The 24,339-nt window shown below is 35.8% G+C and overlaps 1 protein-coding gene across 5 annotated transcripts in view; it reads left to right on the top strand.

Moving 5' to 3' along the window:
- Nucleotides 1–24,339, top strand: part of GRIA2 (glutamate ionotropic receptor AMPA type subunit 2) — a 95,521-nt gene that overhangs the window by 52,708 nt on the left and 18,474 nt on the right. For all 5 annotated transcript variants that reach the window (XR_001920498.2, XR_001920500.2, XM_018071323.2 and 2 more), the window contains exons 5-11: nucleotides 173–226; nucleotides 2,605–2,766; nucleotides 18,207–18,374; nucleotides 18,654–18,758; nucleotides 19,478–19,588; nucleotides 20,715–20,921; nucleotides 21,407–21,777. Coding sequence is in view for 3 of the 5 variants with exons in the window: in XM_018071323.2 (XP_017926812.1) it covers nucleotides 173–226; nucleotides 2,605–2,766; nucleotides 18,207–18,374; nucleotides 18,654–18,758; nucleotides 19,478–19,588; nucleotides 20,715–20,921; nucleotides 21,407–21,777 (1,178 nt within the window). In the remaining 2 variants the exon portion in view is untranslated. The remainder of the gene's footprint in view (nucleotides 1–172; nucleotides 227–2,604; nucleotides 2,767–18,206; nucleotides 18,375–18,653; nucleotides 18,759–19,477; nucleotides 19,589–20,714; nucleotides 20,922–21,406; nucleotides 21,778–24,339) is intronic.

Genomic DNA, 24,339 nt, shown 5'->3' with positions numbered 1-24,339 from the left:
TTTGGTGGTGCATTAGATAAAATAAAATGTAAAGCATTAAACAAACTCATTATCGTATACCATAAAGCTCACAACTAGCTTTTACACCATACCGCATTTTGTACTTTTCAAGTCTCTGTCCACGTACCAGGTGAACATCCTCCATTATGGGCATATTTCTTCTTTTTTACAGGTTATCACAATTGGTAAACATGTTAAAGGATACCATTATATCATTGCAAATCTGGTAAGTATTCTTAATATTTGAAATACCTGTATTACTCAGTTTTACTGTTTATGAATGCACATCAAGTAGTATTTTGTTTTAAGTGCAATTTAAAAAGCAGAAAAAAGCTAAATGTCTTCATCCTTGCTAAATGAATGCATGTGTTGAGATGATATTTGTTTTATTGACTGAATCTTTTCAGGACTTAATGCCTCCTCTGATATTCTCTTCAGTAGGAATGAAAGTTACTCAGCACTTCGACAGAGCTTTTCTTTTTCGACATACTTTAGAAAAAGAGGGTACAGAAATTAGAAAAATAACTTTCTGCATCATTGACCGATACATTAATTCAGAAAACTGATAATTTCTCTCTCACACTTCTAAACTACTTAAAAATTACAGTTATCAACTTTCATTCTGTTAGACTAGTGAGTCTCGGATTTATACATATTTATCTCTCAGATTGGCTGGGTAATCAGTTTGAATTCATGTTTCTTGAATGTAGGTGATCAGATAGTATATATATATATAAAGTTTCGTAAGGGGAAAGTTTGGAAAACTCACTACGTTCTGTCAAGGTAATTATTTTGAAGTTGTGTTTAAAGGTGGAAAGCCGTTTTACTGACATTAAAGTCAGCAACACTTATTTACTGAAGGTAGGGAAACTAATCCAATAGTTTTTTTAACAGGCAAAGCAAATTCTTCAGGCTTGAATCTCAGTTATCCCGTTCAAGAAAAGAGTTTTGGGGGTTGCATAATGCGAGTGCCAGCAAATAATTTTTTTCATCATTTATTCTTGAACTGTGATAGTGTTTGATATAAATTCCAGCAGGGCCCAGAGTGCCCTAATTTACACTGTCTTCTATAGTCCTTTGAGGAGTCTGAGGAAACAGAAGGACCATAGTGTGCCTATTGCACTTCAGGTGTAACCCCTGTCTCCTCCCAGCTTTGATCGAAACACTTCTCCCTCTAGGCGGGCAGAACTCTGAAGAATCCTGATGGTGTGAAGAAGCCTTGTACTCTAAAGACCTCTTTAAAGGCTGAACACTGGGGTTTCATTTTTATATCTTATTAAATAATTTTTGGATAAAAAAGTTAAGGTGCTGATATTCACAAAGCAAGCATAAAAGTCTTAGAAAATTTGAAAAATTTAAATGACTTACATAGATAATATATATCATATATAGATATTATATATTTATATTTATAATATAGATATGTGTGTTTTGCATTGCAAATGTTGGATAAATAGTATTTTGATTCCTGAGGGAAATTTTAGAAAATATGCCTGGTGGATTTCATTATGTTAACTGCTTGCTATTTTAGCCATCACTTTAAATTTGCAACAGTAATTCCATGAGATCTAAAACTTATTGAATCTTGAATTTTAAAGCAGTTTGATATCATATATATAAAATGTTTATAGTAATTATTTTAAAACTGTTTTTCTGTCAGAAAAGAAACTTATCTAGTACTTGATCATATTCCATCTTCACTGAATCTATCTTCTTTCTTTTTTGGCTGTAGTAGTGTTCTCCTCTAGTCTGATCAATCAGTCAAAAAATTGATCTATTTTAAGAATAAAAAATGCTGATAGATGGAGAAAAGGTTAATAGTATACAATGAATGTTCCTGTTAACTGTCACACTAACAATAATATTGAAGAAGGTTTCACGACCCCCATAAAAGTGTCTGTATTAGCATGCAGCAGCACATCACTGCTGAGGATCACTAATATGCAATTATTTAGGAGCACCTAGTGTAGCAGTTGTAGCAACTTATGATAATGTGGTCTGAAGTTGTTGCTTCTTTTTGTGTTCACTCTCAACATTCATTTGAAGTAAAGTGTCTGAAGTCAGTATTTCGTGTAAATGCATTTGTATGGTTATTTGGGCAAAGTTAAATCATGGAAAAAACAGAATACAAGAACTGAAGGAATGAGAAATAGTTCTTTATATCAGAGTGAGGAGGCTGAGGAGATAGTAAGTTGTTCCACCTGCTTTAGAGTTCCTGACAAAAAGAGGACACAACTCTGGCTGTAACTATTCCTGGCTAAAACTTGCTTGCTTAACTCTTGCTCATGGTAGTGTTCCCTTTCTCATTTAAACGGTCCCCTTGAAATGAAGAGGATTGTTTAAGAAGTAAGCATGGCAAGGACAGATCCACTCATCTGTTGCTTTATAAAGGCATTTGTCTTGTGAGCAAGAAGAAGGGTTGCTGGCTGACAGAGCCGACAAGTTAATCCTGGCAGCCCAGGATTTAAGTTTGGATCCAGTTTGAGGAAAATGTTGGCTTACACTTCTGCAATAGAAGTCATGTGGTAACTCTGTATTTCTATATACTATTGAGAGAACTGACAAAAGTATTGAAATAACACACATAATTTTTTCTGTGCCCAGGGATTTACTGATGGAGATTTGTCAAAAATTCAGTTTGGAGGAGCTAATGTCTCAGGATTTCAGATAGTTGACTATGATGATCCTCTGGTGTCAAAATTTATACAACGTTGGTCAACACTGGAGGAAAAAGAATATCCAGGTGCACACACTAGTACAATCAAGGTAAGTCTTATATTATTTTAAACCATGCTAGATGGACAGGAAGTGAAAGAATTGAAATATAAAGACTAGACAGAGAAAGCCCTTGAAAATCAACTGTGTCAACAAATTTTATATTTCTCTGGGGTACTTTTAACATTCTCTGTCATAGGACCATTTGAGCAAAGATGCTACATTCTCAAAAATGTTTAAGAAAACTTTAGTTTCTCTTCTGATCTGTAAATCTGTGCCTGACAGCTTATTAGGTAATTCTTTTGGATGTGATGATATGTTAATTATATACTGACTACATCTGATTTTTCTCTTTCTCTGTGTATTGAAATGTTTTAAAGACAAATATTTAGTCCTACATTAGCTTCTGGGGAACACAGATTTAGCACTTTTTTGATATAAAATCTAAGAAATGGTACCTAAGAAATGGCTTAAGTCCTACAAAGGCTTTTAAAATTAAATGCTATATCTGATGTACAGAATGATGGTCTCATTTCAGGCCTGAGTCACATGATGTGACACCGGGCAAGTGGTTAAGTTTCCTTACCTCAGTTTTCCTGCTGGATAAAACTAGGATAATTGTACCTTCTTACTTTCTTACTTACGTTATGAAAATCAATTAGTGGCTGCAAGATGTTAAAAATAATAACTCAATTTTAATGCTAAATAATTTTTGGTTTAAGTAATACAATCAGAATTTTTAATAAGAACATGTATTCTTAAATATCTCTAAAATGTTTTTAGACAAAAAGATAAATGACAAATCTTCTAGGCATAACTTTTTTGTGCTATAGTTTGAATATGAAGTATATTCTTAATTTATAATGAGATGAATAAGAAGTTTCAGCAAGGAATGGAAAAACCATTTTTTAAATTCCTAGAACAAAAGTCCTTTAAAGCACACAACCTTAATTTCAGTTAAAAAATAAAGATTATAGATTCCTTTTTTATGAGGTCAAATTTGGTGGTAATTTAGTCAAAGCAATGATTTTTTCTGTGGTTATTTTTGTAGTTTAAAATCTATGACGGAAGAAGTGAATTTCTTATTTGATGTTTGACAGAATAAACTGTAATCTGTCTCATGTTTTTAGGTACATTCATATTACAGACATAGTATATATAATCTGTATTGTTCTCATTTAGGAAAAAGAGAAGGGATGTGGCTGTGGGTGATTAATAGAATTGTTTTGTCTCTCTGTTTACCGAGTGCCCAAATCTATCTACCTACCTATTCATGTTGCAGAATCATAGCCTGGAAATAATAATATTGAAATACATGACTGAAGTAAAGAAGTCAAACTGAAACCAAGTTGCAGTTTTTATCACTGATGGAAAAACAAGTGGGTGGGGCGCAGTAACAAGAACTCTGGTTCCTCTGGTGCCACGCTAATGGGAAATTGCATGTGTGTTAAATAACATGAGGTGGTTGCAATGTTTTATTAAAGCACTAAAATATCTTAACTCTATCACAGATATTCTCTTTATTTCTTCCATGATAGGTCCTTTCAAGTCTAGCAGAAATTGAAAGGGTTGAAGGAGGCTATTTAGAATATCTTCTTGTTTTGATTTTGTTATGGATAGGAAAACTAAATTAATTGAAACACTTATTTTCATGAATTTCATTACCTTAGAACACATTTTAAATTCAATTTAAAAGGCTGATCTCTCTTTATATATTGATTGCTTAAGGAACATATGGATTGCACTGATAGTCAAGAAATGGAGACCTATGTTAAATTATCAGATAAGTTATAAATGCTAGAGGTACTGATGTTGGGGAAAGTGGAAATATATATTGCAATATTTAGTGACATTGATTATATCAGTTACTGTATTTCTTTGTCTTTCTCTTGTCCTTATACACGTATTACTTGTCATTTTTGCTTGTCATTACATGTAAGGTCAGAGATATGTCACATTTCATTCCTGTCCTTGAGGAAGCAAGAGGCAGGGCAGAATCACAGAAATCATAGAAATAGGGCAAGAAAGGTCTTTGAGCAGTCAGTCACCTGGTCCATCCTCCTTGCCTGAAGGCAGAATCAGATAAACCTGTGCAGTTCCTGTGGGTAGTGATTTCACAACTTCCCCAAGCAATCTATTTCACAGTTTAAATAATCTTATTTTTGGATTTTGTCTAGCCTCAATCAGCCTTTATATCACCTAATTCATTACTCCTTTATGCGTTTCTAATGGATATGAGAGAGTTTTCCTTTTTAGTTGTCCTATATTTAAAGATGTCTACCTTATTTCCTGCCTAGCTTTCCTCCCTGCAATACTAAATAATCCCTTTCCTTTACATTTTCTGCTCTCTGATCCTGTTCGTCATTTTGCTCTGGAACCTTTCCGTTTGGTACCAAATAGAAATGCCAGACTGGCTGCTGCACTGCATCCAAGTGCTATGCTGAAGAAATGGAAATAACAGCTTCATATATCTTAGAGACCGTACTCATTCTAGGGTTTCCTTTTGTGTTAGTTGTTTTTTCTTTTTTTTTCCCCTCTCCTCACCATCATGATGCTATTGAAATATATTTGTCATGAGATACATGCTAACAACCAGATCTTCTTCTGCATTGCTTTCCTTTGCTGCTGTCGATTAAGGCTGTTTAAATGCATTACTTACCTGTCCTTGCTGAACATCACATTCCTTCTTATATTATTATTCTAGCTGTGTTTGTTACCCCTTGCTTTTTGAAATAGTGTACAAACATCTAAGTTACTGAGCAGGTTAAAACACTGGTCTTCCATTTGTCCCTTCAGTGATGAGTAATTTTTCTCCCTTTTTTATTTTGAGGTAGTTTTCTAAATTGTCAGTGCTTATAAATGAGCTTTTGCCACAAGTTCCCATGGAATCTAGGAAACTGTTGCAGCAGATCCCATATGAAATGGATGGAAAAGCTAATAAAAGCCCTGTATTATCAGTATAGAAGTGAGAGATGGTTACATGCCCCTTGCAGGTAATATTATACCTGCGATTGTAAATGTTCTATCATTGCAGACAAAAACATTGCAGCTGTGTTGTATTATCTTTCTTTTGTAATCCAAAAAGAAGTGTACATTCATTTCACATTTTAAAATGCAAGTCAGTGGAATATGACTGAGCTGATATAATAAGACATGTCACAGCATCCAAATACAGTCCTGAAAACAGAGAAAGACATCCCTTCTAAGAAAAAGTGCGTTTCAAAGGAACACGGTCCTCAAGAAGCAAAAGCATTGTTAAAAACCTGTTCTTTAGATGCCCAGAAGAGGACCTGGATCAAATTGCTTTAAAAATGCATCATCACAGTTTATAAAACATTAGTTATAATAAATTGCAGTCTTAGGAATGGGTGAGAAGAAACACTGATTTTATTTCTTCCTGCACTGTACCTGTACTGATAAAACCACAAGATTTAAAGATTAAGCAGGGTACATAAAGCTAGTGCTTTGAAGAGTTTTTCCAGATGGTCTTTTCATCTTTCAAAAGTAAAGCTGATGCACTGTTTACCTAGGTGAAATTTATAATATATCTGTTGCAACCAAGGGTGTTATCAGTTCTAAAAGAGCTAATGATGTGTAGATCTAGAAACATACAGTTGAGCATCCTCGTGAATTTCTTTGTCGAGCAGGGAAAAAAAAACATATTTAATTTTATCAAGGCCTAATAATAACAAGTTGATATCTTCGTTTGATCCATTATTGTGTATTTACAAATATGTTGGGCTTTCTGAGCCTTAGTGTTGTGTCAGACTGTTATGTTTAAGGCAAGTTTAAGGCAAGTTTCTTGTGGAAGGACACTGAAGGACAGCACATCCATTCCCATCCAGCCGCTTCAACTTCATTATCTGATTAATTCATTCTATTTGGGGGCAGCCTTTGGTCTATTTTCAGGAAGAAGCTCAATTTGTACCTCTTGGAGGCTGGTGAGACTTAAGTTGTATTGCCTTTGTGTGGCAAGGCTTTGGTAACAGGGGGCTACAGGGGTGGCTTCTGTGAGAAGCTACTGGAAGCTTCCCCCATTTCTGAGGGAGCCAATGCCAGCCAGCTCCAAGATGGACCTGCCACTGGCCAAGGTTGAGCCCATCAGCGATGGTGGTAGTTCCTCTGGGATAACGTAGTTAAGAAGGGGACAAAGCTGCTGCACAATAGCAGCCAGAGAGGGGAGTGACAGTATATGAGAGAAACAGCCCTGCAGACACCAAGGTCAGTGGGGAAGGAGGGGGAGGAAGTGCTCTAGGTGCAAGAGCTAAGATTCCCCTGCAGCCTGTGGTGAAGACCATAGTGAGGGCAGGCTGTCCTGCAGCCCATGGAGGTCCACAGGGGAGCAGAGATCCACCTGAAGATTGTGGAGGACTACACACTGGAGCAAATGGATGCCTGAAGGAAGCTGTGACCCCACGGGAAACCTGTGCTGCAGCAAGCTTCTGGCAGGGACCTGTGCACCCATGAAGAGAGGAGCCCACACCAGAGCAGGTTTGCTGTGAGGACTTGTGACCCTGTAGAAGGGGCCCACACTGGAGCAGTCTGTTCCTCAAGGACTGCACCGTGTAGAAGAGACCAGTGCTGGAGTAGTTCATGAAGGACTGCAGCCTATAGGAAGGACTCACATTGGAGAAGATTGTGGAGTACTGTCTCCCATGGAAGGGACCTGATACGGAGCTAGGAGGAAGCAGTGGCAGAGACGTGTGATGAACAGACTGCAACCCTCGTTCCGTGTCCCTCTGTGCCACTGTGGGAGCAGGGGAGTATAGAGAATTTGTGAGTGAAGTTGAGTCCAGGAAGAAGGGAGGAGTAGGGTGAGATGCTTTAAGATTTAGTTTTTATTTTCTCATTATCCTACTTTGATTTGATTGGTAATAAATTAAATTTTCTCCAAGTGGAGTCTGTTCTGCCCATGATGGTGATTGCTGAGTGATCTCTCCCTCCCCTTATCCCAGTCCATTAGCCTTTCATTATATTTTCTCTCATCTGTCCCTCTGAGGACGAGAGTGATAGAACAGCTTTGGTGGCACCTGATGTCCAGGCAGAGTCAACCTGCCATGTAAGTACTAAGCTTAAAGTAGGCGTGTCCTATGAGGAGCAGGTAAGGACTCTGATCTTGTCTTTTTGTGGGAAAAGGAGGCAGAGGAGCAACCTCATTGCTCTCTACAGCTTCTTGAGGAGGGAAGTGGAGAGAGAGGTGCTGAGATTTTCTCTCTAGTATCTAGTGGCAGGATGTGTGGGAATGGTTCAGAACTGCGCCAGAGCAGGTTCAGACTGGATCTATGGAAGTATTTCTTTACCAAGAGGGTGGTCAAACACAGGAACAGGCCTCTGAAAGAGGTGGTCAATGCCCCAAGCATGTCAGTGTTTAAAAGGCATTTGGACAGTGCTCTTAACAACACACTTTAAAATTGGCCAGCCCTGAATTGTTCAGACAGTTGAACTAGATGATCATTATAGGTCTGTCCAGCTGAAATAGTCTGTTTTAGAAGCCATTCTGCTCTGTGATAAGCTTTTCTAAGACCAACCTTAGACTTGGTGTGTGCAAGAAGTACCTGAGGCAACTTGTGCATGATATATATAGAAACTACATTCCGTGTGCAGGAAAGATTTTGGGGCTGCCTGGTTGAAGACCTAAACCAGCTCAGACATGTAAAGAATACCATTGTATTGGAACATGATAACAACCACAGTACTCACTGCAACTATTTTCAGTGGCTTTAAGTGCTTCATGCTGGTACATAATGTTTCAGATTTCTAGCTTCATAATCTCTTTCCCCACCCAACCAATGCATAGCTGCAATACCAAAACACTACATTGGTTTTACCTCCTGATTTTACCTTCAGTAGTTTCATGTTTTCAAGTCTCTTTTTTATAGTTGTGTTGTCTTTTAGGAAATTATTATGAAACCATAAGTCAGGAAGAATGGTGCTTGTAACTGAAAGATGCTGGTTTAACTCTACTGGTGCTAATTTACCTCAAGGATGCAATGCTGATAACATGCAGAAAAAAAAGTATAAATATATATCACACGATTATGTGCCTTGCAGAAATAATTAAAATTTAGATGACTCACTGATAAGGAGTCAAGGAGAAAACAATGAAAGGATCAAAGGAGAAAACAATGAAAACAATTATTCAAACTGAAAATTCAGAAGACATTCAGTCTAGATATAGATGAGGAAGCAAAAGTGTACAGTTAATTAATTAGACAATACCTTCATTTTGGGTCATGCTTCTTATGATTGCAGTGTGTTGGAAAATGGTTTTATAATGCAATGAATTTTAGTAAGAGTTATAAGGGATATTCTGTTGCACCTGCTACAGTTTTAATAGAAAATATGATTGAATGTACTTTAATTCAAGTAGATCATAATGATTTATAAATAAGAATTTAAAAAAATAGTTAATTTCAGTATTTATTATAAGATTTAACCAGAAACTGATCTGGAGTAATTTTTTTTTAAGTGCCCTTGTAAAACTGTAGATTTGTGAGATTGTTCTGCCTACTACTTCCAATAATACTGCTAACAAAATATAGCAGTTAATGTTCTAGCTACCTGGTTTCACTGGGCTTTTGAATCCCAGTCTTCTCTACTTGAAAAAATACATTAAAAATTGTGGGCATAAGAAATTTCAGTGTTCCTGAAATTCATGCTCCTTTTTAATAGCCTAAGGGCCTTTTCCATGTTATCACTCATTACAGCATAGTTGCTTTGGTTTGGTTTGGGGTTTTTTGTAAGGAAAACTCAATTAAAGAATGGAATGTTTAGTCACTGAAAGTAGTGGTTGGTTTCAGGCAGTATATGTAGGTTTGTCTCAGACATACAAAGGGCCAATTGACCCAGATCCTTCGATCCTGCAAGTGCAAGTGGCTGAATTGTGCTAAAGTAAAAGTATTTGCCAGACTTTAGAAAACTAAAGAGCCAAGTGTCTCTATGAAGCTATGTTTCTTTGAATTTGGATCCACTTAGTAATTATAAATTTTTAAGGATCTTCAGCCAACAAACTGCAGTGGATTCCTCCTGCCTATTTTCCCAGGAGCACTCTATCACTTTTTTCAACCAGCAATTCACCTCAATATGGTTGATATAAATGGGAAAAGCTACTACTCCTTCATGCTCCAAGGGTTCGTCAAGATCAGATGTACCTTTGGCCTCAGAAAGACCAGTGTCATTTGGGACAGTAGAGCTTGATGGAGAAGTGGGGATAAGAGGAGAAGAGAGAGTGATACACAAAGATGAAAATAGGAGGAGGAGGAGGAATGATGTCATTCAAAAAAAGGGGTCAGCAAAGTGAAAAGAGGCTGTTGGTATGTGAGTGAAAGGCACAGAAGGGTGGTGGCAGCTCAGAGCTGAAGAGGTATCTATGACTGAATGTGTCTTGGGTCAGGGGAAAAAGGGAGGAGGAGAAGCACTGGGGATCACTTATATTAACAGGGAGAGGAGACATGCAGGCTTATTTCTGGGGCAGGCCTGGTATTAAGGACCAGTCAGTGTAGGTAGCTGCCTATATTATCTAGTATGGGGAGGCAGATAAGTAAACATGAAGTGTTAACTGTGTTTGGGAAATTCAGCAACCTAGTAAGAATGGTGTATTCAATTCTATTAGGACTTTACTTGGAAATTAGATTGGAGCAAACAGGAGAAAGCTGTTCGTTTTGAGACAACAGGCAAATACTGTACTGGTTGGGGTAGATAAGAACTGATAATGGAAAGGGGGAATTGTTGTGGTTCAGGGTTTTTTTGCAGTTATTTTACTATTCTTTTAAATTTAAGACTTGAATTATTAATAATAGTTTTAAATGGCAGATTTTGAAAATTCTTAGAACAATGCAATGTGTATGATGAGAATCACTGATTGTTTTTTTCTTCTCTTCACCCCAAAAAAACCCCAAAACAACCCCCCACACTTTAACACTTCAAGCATTCCCACTAGCTCTTTCAAATCCATTTCTTGGAGCATGTTTTTTTCAGAAATGTCTTTTGCCTTTATATTTGTACATTTTGTTCTCATCCTGTGAGATTTCCCTGCTTGGTCTGTTTTTACTACCATAACCATAGGCTTCAGTTTATGCTTCTGGATCCTGCTGATTTTTACCACTATGAAGAGTGTCATACTTTGCTCTGGCTTAGCCTAAAAGTAAAAGCTTTTATGTATTCATATGGTGACAATTAAAATGCCATATAATCTTTGTGATAAGTTAAAGGTGATTTTATCATTAGAGGCATTGCTGTTTTGCAAGTATATTCTGTTTACAGTTAGAAGTAAGATTACACAAATAATTCTAAATCTTATTTATTTTATTAATGTGCATATTTTCCATATGTAGTGGCATGATTAGAATACTATGGCATCTTTTGTGAGTAAAATGCTGTGGGTTCAAATCCAAATAATTGTTTTTTTTATTCTGCAAAGCTCTTTGAATTCAAATCCAACTAAACGGTTTTAATTTTTTGTCAAACTCTGTGTGGGTTTTTTTGGTGCTAAAAGGTTCACCAGGAATAAACTTTAGATTTTGAGAATTAGGAGGGTTTAAAAAGCTTCCAGAAAAATGGCAAAGGATAGGACAAGATAGACGTTTTAAGAACTTAATAAAAATAGGTGAGTTTAGATAGGAAACTTTTCAGCCATTGAATAATTACTAACGATTTTTAAGAACCTCCATGATATGAGGTTCAAAGAAGTTGTTACACAACTGTAGTGAGTAAACAATTTACATTTGTACAAACATGTAAATTATGAACAGTTTAGAGTTGTTTCTCTTTACTGGAAGGAGAGATTAGATGTCTTCCTGGTTTATTTATTTTTAATTATTCAGGTTTTTTCAGAGGGAGAAGAAAAGCTATAAGGTAGAGAAAAAAGATACAGTGTAAAGATGTGCATTGAAAGCTACTTTACTCCATTCAAGATCTTCTTTTAACACTTGCTAGTTATTCTTTCTCATTAGGAAGTGTTAGAAGAAAAGACATTTTTGTACTGCAGATAGTATGATAGATTAAGGGAGAAAAGGCTACAGCTGTGAATGTTTTGGGGTTTTTATGGAGGGTTTGTTTTGTGGGGTTTGGGGTTTTTTTTAATACTAGCATAAAAGATGCAACATTGTTTTTCATGGCACTGGCTAGAGTACATCTCGCAGAACTCGGAGTATGCTTCAGTATTTCATTCACTTTAAATAACTTATACATGATAACTGGAGCAACAGCTAAGTATAAGCCTTGTCCAGCTGTGGATTGTAGCATAGCATTGTTACTAACCCTGCTTTCTGAGTGAACAATGTTGAATTATCTCGCCAGTCATATGCATTAGGTCCACTCACCACTCACTCAACAAAAGCTAAGATAAACCAACATAGTGGACCGAGAGTAAAGGGCAGGACACTTCTGAAAGCATCTGCCCATCTTTCTGTGGGTGCAGATTGCTTAGTTGAGAGAGATATCAAAAGATTTCTAAGATTGACATGGCAGAGCTTTTTCTCTGTAATGTGCTTTCAGAAAGTAAAGGGGGCACAATATTAGACTTATTTGACCTTCTGGATAATGGAAGGGATAAATTCCCAGACAACTTCTGTATTTTCTGACTTTCTGTTCATTTAAATGGAAAAAGGTCTGGAAATGCAGTAGATTCAAATGCCAATGCCATTAATAAGATCTGGCATTGTGCCGCTTACTCCTGGACTCCTGGAAGATGGCACATTCACTTTGCTATGAAAACTTCTGCACAGATCCATAATTTGTTTCATCTCTGACATTTTTCTGATATTTTGAAGAAACATCTGTTTTATCCTAGCATTAGCTTTTTTCTTTGGTGATTGGATTTAATCTACTGGAAGATCAAAGTACTTTAAAACCTCTGTTCTCACTGTAAAATTAAAAAAAAAAACCAAAACAAAAAACAGCAGGTACCTGCACTCCTTCTCTCTCTTTTTTTTTTCTGCTGAATTAGCACCTCCAATGGCTCTAGTGAGAAGATTATTCTGAATTGGAAATAATCCTGGGGGAGGAATTACAGTTCAGGAATGTCCTTCCTATTAAAGTAGTAGGTGAAATAGGTAGAAAGGCCAAGCACCTTGGAATTTATAAATCTAGTGATCTTTGCTATATTCAGTTTTAAAAAGAGTGAAAGAAGGTCACTTTCCCCTGGAAATATCCTACAGTGGGAGCACTAGGATAATTTGAGTGCCCCAGTCTTGTTCGTCTCTGCTGGATGTTCTGTATGTCTTTCAAATAAGAGTTAGACTTCCAGGGATTTAGGCTTTGGCAAGTGCCTAGCTACTGGGCTAGCTGTTCTGGGTGTGCCCAGAAAGCAGCCTTTCTAAACCAAACAAGGAGATAATTAAAATAAACATGTCACAAAATCAGCAGATTTTGTGGATTGCAGTTTTGAAGCTGAATACTTAAGTTTTTCTAAGGTGACAGGTTGCTTAAGGTGTTCTTTGCATCTCATGTCATTGTGGCATTTCAAAGCAAAAATACCTATTATTTGTCTAGCTTTTCTGTACACATAGAGTTCTAGAAAAGCATTAAATAAAGGCTGTTATCAAAATGGAAGTTGATGTGACTCTTCAACTTTGGGAAACAAAATTTAATAGAGATAGTATATTCATTAAGATAAATAGGGCTTGATCTCTAACCCCTTCTTACTGATATTAGTTTAAATTCGTTTTTTTAAAGATCAGGTAATTTTACATTTTATTAATTTCTCTTCCCCCTTTAGTCAGGACTGTTGTTATAAAAAAAAAATTACAATTAATATTCCAAAATATCTTGGGTATTTATGCAATTATTTTCAGCTGAAAGCAAGTCTGTTGCTGTGACTGACTGTTTTCACTAGAGCTCCATCCTAGCATAAAGATCAAAGAGGAGGAGGCAGTCATTGTCTTTTCTGGGCTTCCTGACCTCTACCTCACAGCCCCAGTATTTGAAACATGCCCATAGTTATTGAAGCTGCTTCTGTGCCTAAAGCCCATTTGCAGTTTGAATGGCAACCAGCTCAACATGCTGCTGTGGACAGCCCCTCATTCATGCTATTACCTATACAAAACAAATGAAAACAAAGCATGATTATGGGCACAGTCAAATTACAATGACATTTATGTGTACAAGATTTGACAGTGTCTCTTATTTCTGTTGAAAGTAGTTCTTTGCACTTGCATGCCCTGTCATGACAGTATTCAAGGTGTCGTGAGATCGTGAAGGAGTTAGCCATTTCCTATCAGTTGGATGAATTTTCCACTCTCTTTCACTGAATTTTCCACTAACTCATCTGTCATACCACTTTCAAATAATTTCCAAAATGTGTGTAATACTGTTTCAAAATAGCCCCCAGATACAGTAATTGAAGAAAGACCCTTACGCATTAGTTTGACTGCATTGGAAGTAATAAGAGATACTTGCCCAGTTCCTTTACTAGTTCTTGACAAGTAACTTTGTGTCTCATTTCTTTTTGCTTGTGGGTTTACATATGTATATACCTGGTTTTTATATATAATTTATAAAAATATAGAAATGTTTATATCAATCTTTCTGCTTTTGTTGAAGACACGAGCATTCAAGTAGAGAAGTGCTTTATTGTGGGAAAAATGCACAAAATTCAGATGAGAGATTTTATTATAGTTTATTATATATATTTATTGGTATTTAAGTAAATTTAAATTGTTTAAATATAAGAAAAAATGCTGAAAGTATGTTTATACCTACTGATTCTACCCACTTGCACTGGCCACAAAGAACCTTTCCTTTATTACCTCTGTCAGAAACTTACCTCTCTCCAAGGAAAAATACTTGTATCAAATTTCTAGACCTCTTTTCTCTTAGCCTCTCTTAGTGATAGTGTCCCTTCTCCTGCTGTTCCAGTAGCAGTTCCCCATATATGGTGAGGAACCTCCATCTGTGCCTCTTTTCAAACTGATTTCTGCCTTCTTGAGCACTGCTACAGCTGGATCTGCTATTCTAGCTGAGGGCTCCCTAGTGTCTTGGACAGTAGCACTGCATTCTTTGACACTGCTGCTAGAGTCCCTGCCAACATTTTTGTATTCTTTTGTTTGTCTTTCTCACTGTTTTGTTAGATTAGGGGTGAATGGCTAGTTTATAGTCCCCTTGAGTGGTTTTAATTTGTTATTAGTTTGTCTACAATGTAGATATCTGTATCTAAGCTGATCACCCTGGACTTCTCTGGTAGTCTCAGAAATCCCTGGAGATGAAGTTAGTGGAATCTAAAGCACAACTAATTTCTTCTTCAAAAAGGTTTCTAACTGGTCAAATGAATCACACCTTAGTATGCTTATTACTCTTCTCTGACCATAAAAAAAACACAAACAAACCCAAACTATAGTCAGTTAAGGATAGATTTAGACATTGCAGATATCCAAATCAAGAGAAAAACAATTCAACTTCTTGTGACTCAGAATACTTTCCTCTTTTTTTCCCTTTTTTTTCATTGATGTTTTGAGATATTTATTTCTTTTCCACTGCTTAAGTTTATTCTTTTAGTGTTATATTTTAGATGTCTAATCATATCTCTCAGCTTTGTCTTCAGCACATGGGCAGGAATTGAGTTAAACACAGATTTAAAAACAGGCTCAAATATCTTACAACTTTGAAAGATACGTAAACAAAATCTGTTTCTTCTGGGGTTGTATTCTCCAATTTCATCCTCAAAAGATTCAGTTGCTGACTGTACAAAATAGAATACTGGGCCTCTTAGTTAAAGATTCCTGGTATCTTCTGAATTTAGTGGAAAACAGCTGAAGTTACAAAAGGCACCATCTTGCCAGTTTTTCTTGGACAGCGCATAAGTAATATCTTCTGCTTAGTCTGGGATGACTTTGTTTTGTCTTTACTTTTCAAATTCATCTTTGCAATTACAACTTACAAATTTTGCTAAGGTCTGTAGAACATTTAAGTTGAAGTTAGTTGGAAATTTAAGTTGAAAATCACTTGGACCTTGTGTTTTCTCTGCTTGGCAATTAGGGCATCTACTTAGAGAAAATTCTTTTCATATGACATTCATACAATGTGTGTTTTATAGCAAGAGCCGTAAAATCTTTAGCCACTTCAGTGCATTATATTATAGTTTATGTTATCAGCTTATTATTATCATAGTTCTAAAATTGTGACATGCAGGATTTTCTTTTTGCATATTCTTAGCTGTGCTTTAATTATTGCAGGTGATTCTGTAGAATCTCTACTATAGTACCTATTCCATTTTGTATTAAAGTTGCTGATATTATCATATAAAGTTGAAAGGAACTGAAATGAAGTTGGGAGATTTACACTGCCATAACAATAGTAAGATGCAAGACCCATCCCACTTCCACAGAATAATGTTCCAAATAGTGCTCCCATTTATTTTAATAGTGCAGACTAGAATGTGGGTGAATCTCCAGTAAACCAAAGTGAATCAAGACAGGGCTAATGCATCCTTTAACTTCTGGCCATTTTATTTATTATGCAGACACATACACACAGACACCTCTCTGCTCTGCATGAGCAGGTTATTGGTATGTCATTTCTTGTTTATGGTAATGAGTTCACTTAGGTTTAGTTTGTCAACTTTAAATCTATTTATGAAGCTGTAGATAGTTTTAATGAGCCCCATGAAGGTTATTAGGAGCTGAAAGTGTATGCAGAATAAAGCAATAAGAAATGATTCATGGGCTGTTTGCTTTCATGGCATCTCCAACAGTGCTTGTAAAATATTTTGGGATCTTTAGATTACAGGTGTCTTCACCTCAATTATGACATGTAGATTTTATATATGTGATGACATGTATGCCCATACAGATACAGATTGATAGACAAAGCTCTACACAAACCTAATGTATGACTGAGTTGTGAATATTCAGGCCAGTGATTGTATACTACAGGAATAATATTCTTGAGATAATACATTAAATATATCTCAATGATCAAATGAAACATAGAATAACTGAATTAGATAGCATTATAACTTCTCAATTTCAAGCTCATATTTTCTCTACTACTCAAGGTATGTGTCAGTGTTCATGACAGTGCTGTGTCCAAAATTTCTCAGAACCTAGTGTGGAACAATCTGTTTCTGTACTGCAAAAAGCTATGTTTAAGGAATTATTACTAGTCAGAGTCCTTTCTGTCTTTGTAGAAGATTCTATAAACCTCATCTCCAAATCCACATACACATTTAATCACTGCTGCTCCAGTAGGAGAAAGTAGTATTGACTCCAGCCAGTCTTTCACTTCATTCTTCTGCTATTCTGATCCCTTTAAAGATTTCTGTACGAGTCACTGAGAAAACTTTACTGAGAAGGTTCACACTGATCACTCAGTCAGCTTATAGATCTGAAAAAAAAGAGTTCTACCTTCGTTTTCTTCCTTTCCAAGGTCTAACAGTTGCATACTAAAACTACCTCAATTCAGGAGCTTGCCTTGGTTACAATTACAATAGCCTTCTGCATGATTTGAGCTAACTAATTAAAGTTCTCATTAAAGTCTGAGCCATTGAAGCAAAGAGCCAGTATATCATTTCTCTCTGCTTTACAGTTTATATATTTTCAGCATCTAATAGCCTTCACAGGGATCATTCCATTCATTCATAAGCCTGTAAGTAGTTACATTCTGGCCCGTATTTCCAAAAATGGCCCTTATATTTGGCATAATTGCAATGTTCTTGGCTCATAAAGCCCATCCAACAAAATCCTCAGTGTATGTGCACATGTGGTTTAAGTTCAGTTAGTTAGTTGAGATGTAAAATTTTCCACTCACTGATGACAACTTCTTATGACTGTTTAGCCCCAGTTTCTGATGCGTGTGATCACAGGATTCTTCTCTGATGTCTCTGAAGTTGTAAAGCTCCTTAGATTATGTCAGATTAGGAACGTGGGGCTCTTCCTTGCCTGTATTGCTCTTTGAGGGGCATGAGTTCTTCCAGGCATCTCAGCCCAAAAACTATTTTTGCATGGTGTTGACAAGGTATTGCATACTTGAAAATAGGTCCCCCTGGGTTTTTATATTTAAGGGAAAAAATTTGAGCATATGTATATACAAATATATGCTGTTGGGTTTTATGTGTATATATGTGGGAGGAGATGAAGTCTAGAAATCTGTTAATAAATGCATCTCCATGAAGAGTGTAACCAGAGGAACAATTTCTTATTTTTAGCGGCTAGCTCAAGTTAAATAGTGGAAGTAATTTCTTTTTTCCCCTTTCACCTCCATGGACTTCCAGCCATATCTGCTACATAGTGAGAAAGAAATTTAATTCAGACTGAAAACAGCTGTAAATCTTTAGTTTAGATTTATTGGCACTGCCCCTAACCATTCTGAATGGAGAACACTTCATTAATTTTCATAGATGCCCCTCAGAGGGTAACAAAAGAAAAACTGATTTCAGGTATATCTTACTATCCTTTCTATTTTTAATGTGTTTCTGTGTTCAGTGGGTTACCAAGGGGATTGAAAGGTGTAGTGAAACTGAGTCTGTTTTTTAATTAAATATTTTCACTTCTTTTCAGTATACCTCTGCTCTGACCTATGATGCTGTTCAAGTGATGACAGAAGCTTTCCGTAATTTGCGTAAACAGAGGATTGAGATCTCCAGAAGAGGAAATGCTGGAGATTGTCTTGCAAATCCAGCTGTACCCTGGGGTCATGGTGTAGAAATAGAAAGGGCGTTGAAACAGGTAGCTTCCCTGGAGTGAATGCTGGGATGAGTGCATGTGTGAAATTTCCTATAGATGCTTGAAAAGAATCCTCTAGTCTCCTAATCTGCCTGGATCTTGCTGAGAATAATGTGGAAGTGAAGTCCTTGTGAACTTGTCTAAGAAAATATATTGCATACAAAAAAGAGTCTAAACTGAATGTTTTTGAAATATCAATAATCATTTGTGGAAATACAAAATGCATTTTCTAAAAAGAAAAAAACTTAATTCTTCTACCACTTTCATCTTCGTCTATTATAGGTTCAGGTGGAAGGTCTAACAGGGAATATAAAGTTTGATCAGAATGGAAAGAGAATCAATTTTACAATTAACGTCATGGAACTCAAAAGTACTGGTCCTCGGAAGGTAATTTCAATTGTCTTACAGGGTTTGAAAAGGTTTTACCTAGCTAAGCAGTGGGTTAAGGTAGGTAATGAAACATTAGATTAATTAAAACATAAGTTATGATAATATTTGTTCATAGGTGTGTTCTACAATGGTTTTGCAGAATGAAGTAAAAATCTGTATTATTTCTTTCTAACAAGTATGAGTTATTATTTCTGGTAAGTACTACATAAGAATATTTTGCTTTCAGTTTTGTGGATTAAAGTTTTTGTTTTCTGATTTGAATTGCTAAATTAGAACCAGCATTTGGGGAAATATGCTTCTGAATGACAAAAGCCAGATAAAGCTTTCCAGTGATATTTTTATAAATGTGTTTATCTTTCTGCTCTAATTTCAAATCTTTCAGGAAAAGCCAGTTTCTTGTGTCCTCCTAATCTGGAGTATTTCATAACCCTTTCAATTCTGCAGTATGTGATGTTGATATTAAAACCTGTAATATGTGAATAAAAAATGGTAAACCTATTTTACATACAAAGTAGTATGAACAAATGTCATTACTTGAATCTTTTTACTCTTTGTTGTAGTCTTTCACTATATAAATAGAAATACTTACACTGGTAAATCCATAGCTGAAATAGTTCTCTGTAAGTACAAATTGAAGGCATAGTAATAACATGCTTTACCTTTTCTATAAAAGTTCATATTCACTGGTGTCTGTGCATCCTATAAACTCTCTTTAGATTGGATACTGGAGTGAAGTGGACAAAATGGTTGTGAATCCTCTTGACGGCCCTCTTGGAAATGAATCTTCGGGACTAGAGAATAAGACTATTATTGTCACCACTATTTTGGTAATTAACTTCATATTTTGTCAGAAGACAGTCTGTCCTACAATGATTTGTTTCTCATTATTATGTTAGTTTAAATATATTGTCTTTTTATTATTTGAAGTTGTGAATTGTTACTCATTGTGATACATAATAAAATCTGGAAATTAAGGAAATGTATGTGATTCAGTATGCGGTTTTGATCTGTAGAAGACAAACAGTCATTGGTTGTAAGTCCTAGAAAGTTAAGATTTTTAAACCTGAAAATGGAAATTATATATCTGCTTTCAAAGGAGAGGAACTTTCTGAGAGGCAGAACCGTAGTGTTAATTTTAGAGAATAGATTTTGATAAACAGCAAAGAGACTGGTTCATATGCTTTATGATTGTAGATGCTATAGATGGGTAAAGTGTAAAATAAAATGTTAAAAGTTGTATTCTGGCTGTTTAGAAAATTAAATTATGTATTGTCATAGAGCAGCATTTTTCTGTAAGTTACACAGTATGTTTATCAGTTTGGACAAGTTAGAGGTTAGCATAGGAGTTTCTCTGGATGCAAGAATAGTTCTGTAGCAGCTGAGCAAAGAGGAGATACATTAATATGACTTATGACTCATCACCAATTTTGCTGATGATAGAACTTTAGTGCATAGTTATAGATATATTACCTATTGCTTGTGAAGTACTTCAATAAAAATATAGCCTGGAGAGCCTGAAGTATTTTCCCAGGGAGAGATGTGGTTGTGAAATAGAAAATAATTTTCTTCTATTAAGACAACAACAAAAGCAACTAAATACCTTTGCCTTCTTCCATCCAAACTTTATGAGAGAAAGAAACTGATTTTGGAATTTACTCTTTCTTCTCTGAATGCATGACTCCTGTTAACATTCATGGTCATTATTAACATACTTCTGGGAATCACTATGCCTGTAAGTATTGTTATTTGTGTATGACTGTGGAGAATGCAGCTTTTAAATGTGTTAAAGACGTGTCACATTAATAATTAACAACTAACATATACATAGCATGAATGATTCAGATGGTGCCTTCTCTCTTTTTTCACATATAAAAGGGAGCATATTAATCTAAGAAGTGTACAACTGATGCATCTCTCTCTACCAAGTAGCTAAGGCAAGTTCTTTCTGTGCAGGAGTCCCCATATGTCATGATGAAGAAAAATCATGAAATGCTTGAAGGAAACGATCGATATGAGGGCTACTGTGTGGATTTAGCAACAGAAATTGCTAAACACTGTGGATTCAAATATAAACTCACAATTGTTGGGGATGGCAAGTATGGGGCAAGGGATGCAGACACGAAAATCTGGAATGGGATGGTTGGAGAACTTGTTTATGGGGTAAGAAAATCTTCTATAATAAAGCCATTAAAGATGACTGATGGAAGGGGTGGGATTTGGTTTTGTTTTCTCTGTAGAGTATAGGAAAATTATCTAATTCATTTGATAGAGAATTAGCAATTTGTAATGGCATGAAAAATTCTGAAAGTAAAACGTGGAATTACATTTTAAATGCAAATGAAGTGATTGCATATTTCATCCTTCTAACCAGGTGAAAAGCAAAGTACTTTGCTATATGTTTAAATATCATATACTTCTAAAAGGGCATATGTGAAAACAAAAGCTTGGAATATGCCAATACTATCATTATATGTATTTTGTACAAGTTCAACTAAAAGCTTCTGAAATTCTCCATAGGATGTTCTCGGTGAAACAAATGTTGCTGGAGTCTCTGCTGTCCTATTTTCCATTTGTGAAATGCAACAGAAACGAAACCATTCTTTGCATTACGTTAGCTATTATTTCCTTTTTTTCTTCCTTTACAGAAAGCCGATATTGCAATTGCTCCATTAACTATAACATTGGTGAGAGAAGAGGTGATTGACTTCTCAAAGCCCTTTATGAGCCTGGGGATATCAATAATGATCAAGAAGCCTCAGAAGTCCAAGCCAGGAGTGTTTTCATTTCTTGATCCATTAGCATATGAAATTTGGATGTGCATTGTTTTTGCCTATATTGGGGTCAGTGTAGTTTTATTCCTGGTCAGCAGATTTAGCCCATACGAGTGGCACACTGAGGAATTTGAAGATGGAAGAGAAACGCAAACTAATGAATCAACTAATGAATTTGGGATATTTAATAGTCTCTGGTTTTCCCTGGGTGCCTTTATGCAGCAAGGATGCGATATTTCGCCAAGGTTGGTTACTCACTCATTTCAACTTTGTGCATTTTTGGTCTCAGCCGTCTCAGCCAGAGGAGGTTCGTGGTGCATATATTTTCACTCTTGGAGAGGAATTAGTTGCTGTGTTTTTTCCCTCCTTAAAATCATTGAAGTCTTTGAAACAAAAGCAGGTTCATGATGTATTTGATCGATATTGTCTTAATGCCGATCATACATTTACCAAGTGAAGTTATATACACCATGCCGAGACTGTAAAATGCATAAGGTTCACATCATTTCATGCCTTCTTGGAGGGGTACCGTGTTTTTGCTGCATATTCCCATTTTACAGTTGACAGTGCATATGGTTCACAACAACTGTAATGGGAAAAAGGGGTAACACTAGTTGCAAACTACACAGGCAGCACTTTCCCTCTAAAACTCACTGCATAGCATAACACGGTTATTAACCCACTGTTATTCCCCAGGAGAGCCTTGAACTGAAATAGAAGTCACGTGATGGTTCTAATTTCATGTGAATAGTTGCAAAAGACTGCTGTTTTTCCATGGCCTAGTTTTAGAAGAGTCACAAAGGAAATTGCTAAAATGAATCTGAAGGTCCAGTTTATAAGAGCTTAATTCCTAATGGATTTTCACCTTCTTTATTAGGGACAACTGTAAAGCACTTAAGTTAATTCCTTTGCAGTTCATTAAATATTCTATTTTGCTTGTGCACAAGTGGTTCTAGCCCTGATTCAGCAAAGTGGTAAGTAGGTAGGTAAATAACTACTTGCTGCTTGAAGGAACTATAGTAACAAATGAAATAGGGCAACTGGAGGGTTTAAGGAAGTCAAATCAGAAGATTTGTCTAGTTATACTAAGCAGTTTAACTTTCTTGTAAATGTCCTAGAGTTAAGAGAGGGAACAGGTCAATTTCTAGTAAGTCTAATGGTTGGTGTGCAAAACAAATCGCAAAAAAGGAAGCATTTCTTATATATGTAATGCATCCAAAAAGGCAACAGCAGGTTTTCAAGTTTTTCTACTGCAGAAATAGCAGAGCATTTATTGTGTGAGAACTTAAGCAATTCTGTGTAAAGGCTGCCATATCACAGTGGGAGATGCCAGGCTCTATGATGAAAGATACAATGGATTTGGCATATAACATGGTAAGAATGGTATACAAGAAAAAAGACAGTGAAGAGAGCAAGTTTTTGCAGGTCATGAGAAGTTGTGTTAATTTCAGCCCTGTGGTGTTTTTGTATCCATTACATGCTTCACAGGTTTAGTTGTCTGCAAAGGCCCCTTTAAGCTACAAAATTATTTTTATTGAAAGCTTTATTGGAAGGTTATAGAAGTATAATGATTTTCATTATTATTATTATTATTATTATTTTACTGGCTATGAAAGCACAGTAGTTGTTTTGCAGTTTGATAGCTTTTGAAAGGTAATAGAAAAATAATGATAATAATAAAAAATGCAGGAAACTCAAATAATTTTGCATATTCAAGATTTAGTTTCAGTGAAACTAACAGTGCTTTATCTCATTGCAAGCAAAATTTTGAGGACAGTGATTAGTTTGTATATCATCTGTTTATTCTAAAAGTAAAAAAGGGCCAAAACCACTTGTTACTTCAGGTTACGCACCAAAACTATCACTATAGGATTTCAACTCTCTGCAGATGAATCATTGTAAATATGAAAAGGAGTACCTTCAGGCATCAGCAAAATACCTTTGTGAAGTTAAATTTGGCACTACTGTTATCATTTCTCTAATAAAAATGACAACCACTGTAAGAATTTTAGAGTAGACAGGTAACTAGGGCTGCCTGACTGAAACAGACAGTGTTAGTGAGTAAGACTAGACCATCTGGAAAAAGTCATTAGTAGCAGTCCCCATGTTTCCTCATGGGTAGCACAGAAACAATGAGTAGAATAATACATGATAATGATAACGATAACTTATGGCAAAGTTTTCCTCGTCTTTTTTTGAGATGTGAATGTGCTCTCAGTTCTGCCAGATAATACCTTTTTAAGTATAAAATGTGGTGCAAAAATTTATGTAATTGTGCACAGAAGTTGTTAATTTACCAGTACTTAAAAGTCTGGTAAATTAGGTGCTTCTAAAGTGTGGGTTCATTCTAGCATATAAATATCAATCTTTAGAAACTTTTTGAAATGTACATACAAAAGGAAATTATCTATTTAACTGGGACAGACCGTCTGGGGAAATTTTGAATACAAATGACACCCCAAATATTTTTACTTTTAAAATGTCATATGGAAGCATAATGTCTGGGTTGGTATTGAGCTTATTCTTTTTTCACAAAGTAGGTTGCAACTTTGCTCACAGATCATGAGCTTCTGAAGATTATTGTCAATTACAGAGGGTGTCATCAATATAATATAATATAAAGTGCCATAAAGTTGGTGGTTATTAAATACACATGGACATATTGTATTACAAATATGTAATACAATATATTCAGTATATCATATAACTCAATATTTTACTTGTAGAATTATTTTATACTGAAATTACCTCCCTGTCAAAATGTAGTATTTTTTTAAAGGTGACAGAAAGAGTAGTTTGCAGAATAT

Source organism: Manacus vitellinus, unplaced genomic scaffold (genome assembly GCF_001715985.3).
Source record: "Manacus vitellinus isolate BGI_N305 unplaced genomic scaffold, ASM171598v3 scaffold_0_pilon, whole genome shotgun sequence".
Lineage (NCBI taxonomy): Eukaryota > Metazoa > Chordata > Aves > Passeriformes > Pipridae > Manacus > Manacus vitellinus.
Note: the sequence above shows the minus strand (reverse complement) of the source record. Positions and strands in the feature narration are given on the sequence as shown.